This window comes from Larus michahellis, chromosome 17 (genome assembly GCF_964199755.1).
Source record: "Larus michahellis chromosome 17, bLarMic1.1, whole genome shotgun sequence".
Classification (NCBI taxonomy): Eukaryota; Metazoa; Chordata; class Aves; order Charadriiformes; family Laridae; genus Larus; species Larus michahellis.
In genome coordinates this window covers 4,611,579-4,624,860 of record NC_133912.1, presented here as the reverse complement: position 1 = coordinate 4,624,860, position 13,282 = coordinate 4,611,579, and the positions used below count along the sequence as shown (strand labels likewise).

General features: G+C 40.9%; 1 protein-coding gene across 3 annotated transcripts in view; it reads left to right on the top strand.

The window, feature by feature from the left end:
* Window positions 1-13,282, top strand: part of GRAMD1B (GRAM domain containing 1B) — a 138,253-nt gene that overhangs the window by 34,353 nt on the left and 90,618 nt on the right. For 2 of the 3 annotated variants that reach the window (XM_074561374.1, XM_074561373.1), the window contains exons 1-2: window positions 726-1,087; window positions 12,941-13,018. In XM_074561374.1, the coding sequence (XP_074417475.1) occupies window positions 726-1,087; window positions 12,941-13,018 (440 nt within the window). Of the gene's footprint in view, window positions 1-725; window positions 1,088-12,940; window positions 13,019-13,282 lie in introns of those variants that run through there. The other variant, XM_074561375.1, reaches the window with a different exon arrangement.

The following is a 13,282-nucleotide window of genomic DNA, read 5'->3' as shown; positions in this document are numbered from 1 at the left end:
CAAGGGGAAAGCCTGTCCAATTGGTTTCTATAGAAGGCTGTTACCCCATCTTCCCCTTTTTCATTTGGTTGATTTGTAGCAGCGGCATATTTGGGAATCTAAGCCCTGTCTTTTGGGATTAAGAGTGCAGTTACACTTGCAACAGCTGCTTGCGTATGTCTTACCCACTACAGAAAAAGAACATGCTGCTCCTCCTATTCTTTCTCCTGATTTTTATCTAGTATTATTGCTTCCCTCCCTCTTTGTTTCTCTTTCTGACCTCCTCACAGCTCCAGCCGCACCACTCCATACTTGCTTCGAGAAGACTACAGCTGAGTTTCCTAGCACAGCCCCAGGAGATTCTCTTTTCTGAGCCAACAGAAAGCAAAGGCGGTGGGAGGGGGGAAGTGAGCCAAGCTGCTGCTGGCAACCCTTGTCTCAATGCAAAACCTACTGCTTTGAGAGGAGACCAGGCAGGGGAGGGACTTAGTTTTGTACAGAGAAGGAAAAAAGAAACTTGAAACTGGCTTCCTTTGTGGCATATCTGTGTCCTGAACATCCCCTCCCCACCCTGCTGTTTTTAAATGAGAGGCACGTGAAGAACATGAGGCTTTCTGCTTGAGAGGGAGGGCAGTACTGGACTGGGTGAGGGAGGAGGAAGGCAAGTTGTGGTTTTGTGGTGTGGTTTACACTGAGACCAGAGCTAGTGTGCTTGGGGGTGGGAGCAGAAAGAGAAAGGGCATCTGATGCCAGCTGCCAATATGACAGAAACCCTGCAGCTCCCAGCACTGCAAGTCCCAGAGCAGCAGGTGGTGGAGGGTGGCCGTGCCTGGTCCAGTTCGTCCACCCCAACCCTCCGCCGGAGGCGCTTCAAGATGAGGCGGATGAAGAATGTGCAGGAGCAGAGCCTGGAGGTCAGCAGGTATCAGGATTCTCCTTCCTCCAGCAAGGAATACCTGCAACTCCCATCCATTGAAATCACCCCCTCCAGTGATGAGGACACTCCCTGGTCGAACTGCTCTACACCCAGTGCCTCCCCGCGGCGCAAGCGCTTCCTCCTTCGGAAGTGGCTGCGTGTGAGAGAGAAGAAGGAATACAGTGAGAGCAGGTATGTTTTTGGCCACTTTCCCTCCTCTGCTTCCGGGAAGAGCTTGTCCACGATAGCTAGGTAGGGTCTGCTGTCCCCCTAGAAATCTTGGTGTCCTTCTCCCTGGGACTCTGTCCTCACCTGTTGGCTGAAATGGGTAATGTAGTTGGTTGGACTTGCTGATGCCAGAGCAAATGGTTTAATCCTTATGTGCAAACAGTAGGCATGTTAGAAACAGCAGTGCCAGGATCTGTCCTTGTTCATGATTCTCCAGATACCTTCAATAGGTAATACAGAGCCAGTGAGAAGAACTTGCTTCTGAGTGAGGGAGACTGTCCTGAAAGAGTGGGGTGATAAGATCTAACTTGACTAAGGTGTCCTGAAGAGACCCTTAAGAAGGAGGTGACCTCTCTGCTGGCATCACCAGGACAGGGAGTGATGATGCCAACCTTTTGTCAGCATGTTTTTAGTGATGTTCATTCATGCTGCTGGGACCTTCTGTGACTCCTTTGTTCAGTAGCTGATGTTGGGAGAATGTGAGAATGAGAGAAACAAAGAAGCCTTATGGCTAGTAGGTGGGTCTGCATGTCCACATGTCTGGGTTCAGTTCTTGGTGGCTTTCTGGACTTGAAAGTCACTCATTCCTTTGGCTCAAAAGGGGACAGATAATTTATGAAGACCTCCAAGAACTTGTCAACACAAGAAAATTACTGCCTGGGGAGCTATTGTGTGGCCACACAAAGAAAAAGCTATACCTTACGTAATTCACTGCAGGTGCAATCAAGGCCTGCAACATGCGGTGTTGTTTACTGTACCTTTAATGGGTGAGTGGGACAATCTGCCTTTCCTGAAGGCCCAGAATACACTAGACACTTTAAAGGTTTCTCAGAGAAGTTAGTGCATTATAAATCCTTATAGTAGCTTAGTGTAGGCCAGTCTTTCTTTTGTTGCTTTGTAACTCCCATGCAGCCTATGTGTGGGTTTATGCCTGGAGGTACGTACTGCAATTCCATAAAAAAGAAACTCATTTCTTACTGTTTCTGCACCCAGTGTGCTAGACACTGACTGCTGTGTTGCTTGAGTGTTTATAGGACACAGCTTTTTCTTCTTCTAATATCCACTCTTATGTGGTAACTCTGCTTGCATGAGGTCCCTTTAGCGAGGTTAGTCTGTCATTTTATTAAGTTTTGGGGAAGTTTTGTAAATAAATACATGCCACCAAGGATTTGATAATACCTCTTTTGAAAAGTTGACATTGAAAAACATAGCTTGGTTGAGAATTGCTGCTGATTTTCACTTAGCTGTGGCGATATAAGTAGCGATTCAGTTATAGCATAGAAAATGGGAAGGATAAAGCATAGGGCATATGCTACAGTGTCAGAATTGTGAAGTTCAGGTCTAAAGCTCAACAGAGAGGATGGGTTTTCAGCTGAAGGGTTTAATTTGGATTTATTGATGGTGAATGTGTTTGAGACGGGCTAAGACACACTTCTTTCAGCGTGAATGCATAAGTAAATTTAGTTCATTCATGTACATGTGATAGCTCCATGGCTGTGCTGACAGCTTTCTGCCTATTCCTTGCGAAGACATTTCTGCCTTAACGCTGGTTATGTTTTTCAAGCAGTGACGGGAAAAAAGTTGAAGGGGTGATGGATTAGGTGCCATTAGCATACCAATGCCAGCATGGCACTTGTTTTCTTCATATGTAGCAGGCTCCAAATCTGTCCCTTTTGCAGTGGGAAACACGATATTTTCAAATGGAATTTTTCCCTTTCTGCTCTGGAGGAAAAAAGAAAAACCAGTTTGCCAGTCACTTTGAGCCTCTGGGCTTGTAGGATGCAAACATCATCATTGGGCTTTCAAAACACAGAGAAAGCAGCATCTGTGGGGAGTTAAAGTGATGAACCCTGAAGGATTTTATGGCATTAATTTGAGAGAGACTAGCAGCTAGCACTGTGGGGTAAACCTTACTGCACCCCGAGCTGTCGCATTTGAAACTGCCTTAGAATAGCACGGCAGGAAGCTGGCTTTCTGTAAAGCGGATACTGCCTGTCTACTTACCCCTACTTTAGACTTGGTCATCCAGAGCACTGGCTCTTGCTGGTGTTTTATTATGATGTTGTTGTTTGTAACAGATGCTAATAGTGTCACTTACTGTACTGTTCATTTGTTTAAGGGCAGCAGGGACTACAGTACTAGAGTAAAGAGTGAAGCATTTTGTCCAGTGATTTTTTTTTCCACCAAGACCTGTCTTGGGGTTGAAGAACAGTGATGACGCTGGAACTGTTCAGCTGGTTAATTGTAACACTACTGTAACAGAGAGCACCAATGTGGTCAGTGTGCCATATACCTGCTAGGATATTTCACCTGATAAAAGGGGGCAGCTATCAGCACGTGCTTCCCACCAGAGAATGAATGCAGTTTGCTTCCAGTCACTCCCTCTTTCTAGTTAAATTGTTATTGAGCAGTTTGAATTTCTTTTTGGAGTTTGATAACCTTTACCCCCGTTATGTGACCAGATGTCTGCCTGTTTGTATGGCAGGGTTTTGCCAGGAAAGCTGTTAGTTGAGAGCAAACTGCACCAGCTGACTTACTCCAGTGATGTGTGTGTTGCTCACATGCCCCTGAGCAAGAGCAATAGCTCTGTGACTATTAGCATACAGTAAGCATCCAAGTGAATAAACAAATGCTTTTAGGACTTGAAATGCTGTCTGTAATGCTCTGGGTCTGATGAAGGGTGGCTGCTTTTTTCATTCGGAAGCTCCAGCCCACCACATGTACTATATCACTGGTTAGTTTTTAACAGCCTGGATAATTTTAAGGTTTGTTTACCTGCTGGTTCCCTAAAAGCTGTTAGGTGGCTGATAGAGCAGAAGAGGAGAGATTGTTTATTTCTGTTCATTAAACAGCAGAGGTGGCTTGTAAGAGCGTCGCTTGCCTATATCACAGTTTTGTTTAAGAAGCCAATTCTCAGGGAAAGGAGTTTCCCTGTAACTAGTCCTTGTACAAAAGCATGATGATCCAAACTAAAGTTTGGTGCTCTGGGGGTTTATACAGATGATAAATAGAATGCTTTTTATAAGGGATGCAGACAACTATACTCCTCATCCATCATTTGCTATCCAGGTAATGATAGAATTTATTTACTTGCATACACATTTACATAGTATGAACCCTGCACACAAGTCCACAAATTTTTTTATTAAGGTGTGATGTGTCGTTCTTCACAGGCTAGTAGATGCAATCTGTTAGCATTTCGCTATGCATGTAATTAATGTGCATTATTAATGTGGGGATGTGAGTGTATCTGCTTTAATTTATTATTTACTACTTAAAGCCACCCTTGCTAGTAATCTCTGGAACTTCATGTGATTCTTCATGTGTAAGGCAGGAACTGCTGAGAGGGTAGATCGCTCTGGCTTAGACTGCTCTCCTTTTGGCCTAAAATCATGGAATTGGATTGGAATGAGATCCTGTGATTCTACCCTTTCATTGGTAGAAGCTGAGAGTAAATAGGTGGGCCCTGCATGATCATTGCCTGACTTGGGCTCCTGTGTGAATATTCAACAACAGTACATATGTAATAGTTGAGGTATGGTAAATCTTTCCATCTTGAACAGTTTTCTGTGAGGCATTCATGCTGGGCAAAAATCGTACTAGTGGTAATGTGAATGTGCTCCCCCACTGTGGGAAGAAATAAGTCAGAATGCCAAGGGCAGTAAAAGGTTTGAATCATCTTTTTCTCGTTAATCCTTGCTGAATTTGCCCTTGCAGGAGGTTCTGGAAGCTGTTGTGTCCTGATGCCTGGAAGTTACTTCACAGAGCTCCCTTTCCCTTAAGCTCTCTAAGATCAACTGTTTTGTCTTCTGTTAATACTTGTCCAAAAGATAAATATGTAAAACTCCTTGTAAATTTTGTTGGGTTGGTGGGGAATAGAGCTGTAGCTCTTGACATTTCTAAAGATGAATGAACTTCGTTTGTCTTCTGGTGGAAACTGGTGCTTACTGAAGTCCTAAATGACAGGTTCAGCTAAAGGAAAAGACTCACCTATGTCCTAAAATGCCTCTAACACAAGATGTTAAAAATGAAGTAAAAATCAGAGGCGCTCCATCTCATCTTATCTTAGAAAAAGGTATGTGCTGAGGAGACAGAGGTTTGAGTTGTCAGACGCATAACCATAGAGGTTTTACAGATGGAATATTCGTAGCTTGTCTGATAGTATGAAACAAATGACATGTGAGGAGAATCTTTAACACTGTTCAGCAATGTGCTCTGTGGCTGCTTCTGTTCACCTTCAGTGAAGGTGAGGAAAAACTTCATTTGTGAAGTCCCTTGGTCACACCCTAGTGAGATACATCAGTTAACACTGAACTACTGATTTGTTGGAACTTGTGCTAAAAAGTCTATTTACAAATAAGTGTGTTAGATATTTTGAATTTTCTTATTAAAAAAAAAAGTTTTAATTTCAAGTAGTTCATAATGCTTTTGCTTTCCTTAACACAATTGAAATTGAGTCTGAATGTTTCTGGTAATAAATTCTCTGTTCACCTTTTTCTTCCTTCCACATTGAGGGAAGATATTGTGGGATTTTCTGGAGGAAAAAGCTCTCATGAAAGCCTGAGACAGTGATGTGACTTTTTTTGTCCCGTAAGTAACTGCTAAATGTGAAAAATAAAAACCCCAAAAGCTACCGGAGTAAAACCTATAGAGCCTCTCACATTCTGGAAATGCAGTCTGGGAAGTCTGCTGTCTTTAGATTATAGCAGCAGCAGTATTTACTGACCTCAGAAACAGTATGTGATGAAGAGAAAACTGTTAAAGCTCTGTGCTGCTTCTGATTAAAGAGGGGACTAGAAAGGCTTGTTGGACTAAGTTGGTTTTTTTTTCACTTCATGACATACAATTCCAAGAAACTGCAAAATAAGTAACTCTGTAAATATTGTAGTTCTTAGTTTCTCTGGCTTTCATCAACTTCCATGTTTCGGTTTTAGAGGAGAGGAAGTGGGGCTTCTCCTGTGTCAGAAATACGGCAAGATGCTGTGGGAAGTGGTAGTTATGTGTATTGGAATTGCCAATGCATTTTTGCTTTTTCAAGTTTTGATAACTTTCTTGTTGAAATCTTGTATTTAGGAGGAGCTGACAGCTCCATAGGGATTTCATAATGGAAGAGGCAAATGGGTTGCATTTTTTCAGGTTCTGCTTGCAGCTGGACTCAGTTAATTGAGGTTTTGGGGAGTACAAGTGTCAGACATGATGTACTTTGAATTGTAGAGAGGTGCTGGCAGAAATTATTTTGTTACATGTTTTAATACTGTCCCAAGCTTTTGGCATATGTCTCTCCTTGTTGATATTTTTAAACTTTGATTTCTAGAGAAAACTGAAGCAATGTGAGTGATGTGTGAATATCCTATGGATTTAATTTGGGATTTGAATACACAGTTGGGTATTTGGCTGATATCTGTGCTCTTGTGCGTCTTCAAAGCAAAAACAGGAAAAGGTGTTTTTTGTATAGATCTCTGTAGTAAGCAGCCCATCTTCTCTGCTTTTGGGAGCTTTGGAAAGTCCATAAGCACGATCTTCCATTTATATGGTATCTTTTCTAATCTGAAATGTGAGAGTGCATGAAAGATGGCTTAGTAGGAACTTGGCTATTAATGTAATCTTTTTTCCTTTTTGAACCTGCAAGTTCAAATGAGACCTAATTTGTGCTTCCAGTGAACTGATTTTTTTTTAAACTGATGCATACATATCTCTTATGAAGAATACTGATGTACTGTTTGCTGTGACTGCATTTTTTGTCACTTATGGTAGTGTGCCAAGGGCCTGTGAATCCCACCAGCTCTGGTTGTTTGTTTTTTTTTTTTTGAATGAATCTTACTGTCTTTGTGCAGTAGTTTGTGGTTTTCTTTTTAAATATTTACCTTTCCTTATTTGTGTGGTTTAGGATGACCAGTCACACAAGAGTATCGATATTGACTAATTTACAAACAGCTTGGAACTTAAATGCTGTTGATCTTATCTAGTCAGCAAATATTTACTGATGGATCATCTGAATTTCATGGTTTACACAGCATTCTGCCTGTCAATGGTATTTAACAATTAGTCATCATCTTCATTACTGCTGCTGTTTTCAACTGCATTGTGTTTTGAAATTCAAAATGTCTGTTGTTCATTATTGGATATGATGTTGATGAAGGGGCTTGCCTTGACAGCTGTGAAAGTTGATGTTTATATTTTAATTTGTGAAATGAATTCAGTAGGAGGAGAAAACTTGCCTATCCTGCCCCTTGTAACCCTTACCAGAAAGGAGAAAAGGTGACCCTTCTACGGATTCAGACTCCAGCTCTTCAACTCTGACTGCAAAGGGCACACTTAGTACTAATTATGATGATGGTCTATATGATACATGCAACTGTCCGTTAGGGCCGAGGCAGCTGTCCTTTATCTTTTTTGATCATTACTAATGGGTCTAGACTGTAAACATTGCTTTACATCCCCTGTCTATGAAACTGAGTTACTGAAAACATATGAAAGTCTGGAGTAGGAAGTGACCCTTTGGTTCTTGGGAATGCTGGCAATATGTTAGGCTCCAGGTAGTGCATCTTCAAAGTTTAGCTTAAAGGCACTTGAAATTTCACCTGCAAACTCTGCCTTCCGTTTGTTGCACTGATTCACTGCATGAGCATGGGTACAAATTTTCTTCTTGCCTCTGCATATCCCCATTTGAACTTCAGTCAAACGTGTGCAGAAACATGGTGCTTGGCACCTATTTCTTTGAAGAAACTCCTTCATAGTTGGTCCTTAGATGGAGCAGGGTTGTGTAAACAGAAGGGGTGCTATGATCCTTAGAAACGTTGTGGTACCGGCCTCCCATAGGCCTTGGTATCAGTTAAGCAATAACAGTTTGCTGAACGTGAACTTCCTTGTCTTTTTTTAATAAAGCCTGATGGTAGCTTGCAGCCTTTGGTGATAAGGATATGTTTCCCCTTACAACTTTACACTTGTTTGCTGAGAGTGGGGATTTACAGCACCTGTGGGAAACCTGTATCACTGAAGGTGCTTTGGCTTTTAATTCACAGACTGAAAGCTTTAGGTCTATCAAAGGACAGTACTTGATGAGGGAGACTGTTGGAACTTCGGTCAGTGATTTCGGATTCATGTCCCTTATCCTCCTTTCTTCTTCCCTTCCACCTGGCAGTTCCTTGGCACTTTTAATGGCACAGTCATTTATGTATCCGTGCAACCATAGTAACACAGTGCTTTTGATGACAGGAATTTAATTTGCGAAGGACAATGAGGTACTGTTTGGCAGCTGGGACTGTGAGGGCCATTTCTGCTGTTTCATGAGAAATATGAGGGGGCACTACATTCTGGGAAGGATGAGTAGAGTGGGAGGGTGAAATTTAAAGATAAAATTGTTGTTAAATCTGTTGAACCTAAAGCCTCTGAATACAGGGGTTAATTAAGGAAAATGAATACAAAATATTGATCTGGGTTCAAACATGAAAACTTAGCAAATAGCTTCTTCTGACAGCCACAGACTTCTGTGAATAATTTTCCAAGCTCATTAACTGATTCTATCTTCCAGGATACAGATGTTTCTTTCCCATTTCTTTGCTTGGACCATTCGTCCATGACTATTGAAAGAATTTCTCCTGAATAAAAATCTGCCAAACATACTTGCAGATGTGAAAGTATGGTGGGCTTATCGTCCACATCTGGAGGGTATAGAAATCCCAGAAGGCTTCCAGTATGCAAACGTTGATCTTAATGTCTGAACTTTGAAATCTGGACAAATATCTTGTACTAGAATACCTGCTTAACTTTAAAAGCCTATTCGTGCATGAAATGATGAAAAATCTTGGCTCTGCCTTATTATTTGGAGACTGAAATCTCAGAATAAAATGAGATTTATTAAAAAAAAACCTCAGGAGAATAAGAATAGTACAAGATCTAGCTTATAGCTCGTAACTTCCCAAGACCATCTAAGTATTGAAGACATGAAAGCAAGTTTTGCACCTTTTTTAGTACCTGTGGTCTGTTCAAGTTAACTTCTGACAAGTGAGGTGTGTGTGATCAGAACATCTGTTTTTCAGTCAGTGGAAAAATGTTTCTTTTGTACTTGGGCTGCCTGGATAAACTGGGAGGAGTGGTGGAAGTAGACTCTTCAAAGATTTAGTTGTTAAAAGGCATGGTTAATCTGTATTTAAAACTCTTAGTTGGTTTCTAAAGCAGTAAGTAAAGTTATGAGTCTTAATATATGCGTGAGAATTGAGGGGGGAAAAAACCACAGGGTATAAGCCTTATTTAGTTTAGTGTCTTGGAAATTATGAGGGAAAGGGGCCTGTGTACCCAAAGACTTAAGCCTTTTCCAAATTCAAGTCTATCATTGCTGAGCTTTGGAATGATAAGCTTGTTTTGCTGATTTCCTGAGACTTTTAACCAGCTCTCGGTTGTACTTGTAAATACAAAGCTGACATGACTATGTCTAAAAGCTTCCCCCATATTACTTTTAGTACAGTTCACACATTTCTTACCTCCCTTATATTATCTTCAGTATAACAACAGTAACTTATTGCTATGCTGTCTCAAAGGAACGCTGTCATCTTAAAAGCAGGTCAACTTAAAATGGACTGAAAAGCATCATAAAACAATAGGCTCTGCATTTCAGCTGCTCTGTACATTTTAGGGAATTTAACAGCTGCACTGTCTAATATTCAGAATGTTGAAATGAGTTTTTTCTGTGTGGAAAGCTCAAAACTTTTGCAGAGCTTCCATGCAAAACTTCATTGTAGTGAAACATAGCTCATTGAATACTATCAAATAGACAAGTGGGTAAAAACTAATTTCTTTCTCCTGGTCTGAGATTGTATCATTGCTTGTAACCTTGTGTTCAGTAGTGACAAGGAGGTAAGGTGTTGCATTGCAATGTGTTGCAATATCTAGATGCCATTAAAGTTTAAACCTTGATATGGAGGACTTTCGGAATGAGAAATTTAATGACGGGTAGGTGAGCATGAAAAGGTCTAAGGTTCATCTTGGATGGATAGGTGCCCAAAAGTAAACTTTGATGTGGGATTTCCAGCATTGCAGGTGTGTTGTTGGGCTGTGATATATTGGGAATTGTCTTTTGGTAAGTTTTTCTTATATCTGCTTGATCTGAATTGAAATGGCAAAGTTTTGTTGGGAGTGTTTTTGATGAAGAAACAAATAGTTCTAGAAATAGTCCGTGCCATGCTTTTCCTCATATCAAAAGGGTGATAATTCCTTTGAATTAGCAGGGCAAGCATGGTTCCTTCTGCAGACCAGTTCACTGGGCCATAATTAAGCTCAGAAGTACAGGAAAGATGTTTCTTTGCTTTTTGGGTTATATTGTTCTTACCCAGCTGTTGATTTATAGCTTGAAACCAGTAGAGAATTCTTATGCTTTGATTATCCTTTCTACAGTGAGACATTTAAGAAAAGAATGACTAAGTATGTGGGTGTGGGAGGAGAAAATTAAATCTGTCTCTTTGCTGAGAGCCTTTTGCAAAAATGTTTACCTGTCTTCGCTGTGATGGTAAAACTATATACTGTGCAATGGGGAAACAAGCGAAGTATTCTCTGTGGGTTTCTGTATGTGCCCACATGAGATGCAGGTCTGTGACTTCTCTGAGATGAATATACTTTAAATCTGTATCTGAAAGTTACAAATATAGGGTGAGTTTTGTGATTCTTGTCTGTCTGCCCTGAAAAGCTAAGTTCTGTATTACTTGTTTCAGGATTTTATAAATACTGATGAGGAATTACTTTCTTCTTCTTTCAGCCTGCTCTCCTTTCTGTCTTAACAGTAAGGAACAGTTTTCTGCCTCACGTTCTGAACAGGTGGCAGAAATAGCGGACAGTGTGTGTGATGTTTCTCAAATGCTGAGTGGGTCCCAAGACAGCTATTGTGCATTTCAGAATGATCATGTTCAATAGGGAGTCCTTGAAGACCTTAGAGAAACTGGTAAGAAGCTAGGTGGCTGATGAAAATAAGACTCATTGGCTTTTTTCTTTTCAGAGGAAACCGCAAACCTCTCTGGCAAAAACTCTTGATTTCATAGGGGGAAGAGAAGTCTGTCTTCTCTTTCTTTTTTTTTTTAAGAATAAAAAAGCAAAATGGTCACATTAAAGGATCGTCACATGCTTACCTTGAAACATATGAACAGTCTTACAAGAAAACTAACTAATTGTAACAATGCTTTGTGGGGAGGAGGACAGGAATTTTAGGGATTCAGATCCCTAAAAAGTGAAAGTGGGGGCTTGTTAGAGCCATTTATTTATACAGATTTCCTGAAGAAATGCTGTTTAGTACTGGAGCATGCAGTTCTCCTCTGTCACTGAGGTACTTGCTGGTTCTACTTCCTCCCCTGCTGACCTGGCTGTATTTTGTCATTCCTTGGAAGAATGAAGGCAAGATTATAGATAAACTTCTCAACTTTTTCAAGTATTTTCTCTGTTAATGTTCTGTGGTGGTATAAGTAATCCTTTTGGGTTTTTTTTTTTGCAAGGGACTTAATTTATTCAGGTCAGTACACTTGTTACTGTTCGAGGTATTCTTTCTGTAGTTGAGTTGTAAAGCATAAGTAGGTGTAGGTAAAAATGGGTATAATTATGCAAGCATAGAATACGTTTAGAGAAGAAAACCTCTAAATGTTTTTCTGGGAGATTAATTTATAGGGGGAGACAGTATTGTTGAAATGGAAAGAGAAGTTAGAGAATGATTCTTGCACAGCAGAAGCAAGTGTTTTCTTCCAAGAGACAGAGTCTGCCTTATAGTGCATAAAAAGGTCAAGGCCAGGTTAAAACAAACCCAGCCAAACAAAAATCCTCAAACAAACAAAAAAACACCATCCCAAAACCAAACAAGTATACATTTCATGGAAAAATCCTATTGCAGTGTTTTGGTACTATGTTGTCCCTCAAAATAGGCGTTAGTGCCTGAGAATTGTTGCTTTTTTAGAATGAAAAGATGTGATTTGGTCCATTTTGATACTGTATTTGTATGTGCAGATGTGTGTACAGTGCGGTAGAAGCTGTGATGGCAAGTGTGTGTATGGATGCCTGAACTACTTTCATTTGAGCAGTTTAGGTCCTACCAATAGTAAAGCCACAGCTTGTGAGCTCAGGCAAGTGTACCCAGTGTCCAGGTAGGACTGTGCAGTTTGGGCTAAAGCTGTGTTGCCATGACTCTACAGCTGGTGTTACCCAGGCAAACTAGATTAAAGCTAGCCTAGGAATATCTGCTCTTTGTGCCTTAGTCTGTTACCTGAAGGCAGAATCAGATCAATCTACTTCTCGGCAGGAGAGCTCTTTGAAAGAAACGAAGCTATAGAAATGATAAGCAGGAACCCTGATGAGTCCTTGGAGCAAGTGGAGGCTGACAGAGGGGAAAAAGGCTAACTTCATACAATAGATCACCCACAAACCACCCATTTGGAGGGGGATAGTGACATCTTGTGGGCTCAGCATGCAACTCTGCACCAGAAATTCAATGTTGGCCACTTTGTCCTTAGCAAGAGTTCATTTTAACTGCTGTTTTGTCTTGCTGTCTAGAAGTGGGGAGTATATGAACATGCAGCAGTTTGATATTTGAATGTTAAGCTGTATGAAACTGTTATGGGATGGCATGATGAAACAGTGTATAGACAATGTATTCTGGAAAGTTCTTAGGAAAGTGTCACTAAGTGAAGTTAAGAGGCATCAAATGAGTCACACCTGTAGTTTTCTCTTTGCACTCCCAAATATGAGGTATGAACCTTGCGTTTTTCTTGTTCTGGCTTTAAACCAGCGTGTTTCATAGGGACTTATACAAATCTGTCTGATTGCTTCTGTTTTCCTGTCTCATTGCAGCAGTCAGCAGAGCAGCCAACAAAGCAGCCATGATGATGACTTGTCCCGATTCTTGAGCCCTCATATGCGTGATGAGAGGTAAGTCTGTGGCTGAATTGGGAGAAATGCTTGCAACTACTCAGTGAAATTACATGTGCTGGGCTGGTTCAGAGCCTCTTTTATTTTCCCTGTGTTGCTTAGAGTTGTTGAACAAGTGTGACTTACTTTGGTCTTATTGATGTCTAAAAAGATGAAATTTTCATCTACTTAAAAGTGGAACTTGTGGGACAAATGCATCCAACTCCTGAAGTACCCTGCATTTTCTTTTGAGATTCAGTCCCTGAAACTGTAGCTGGTTTAGAT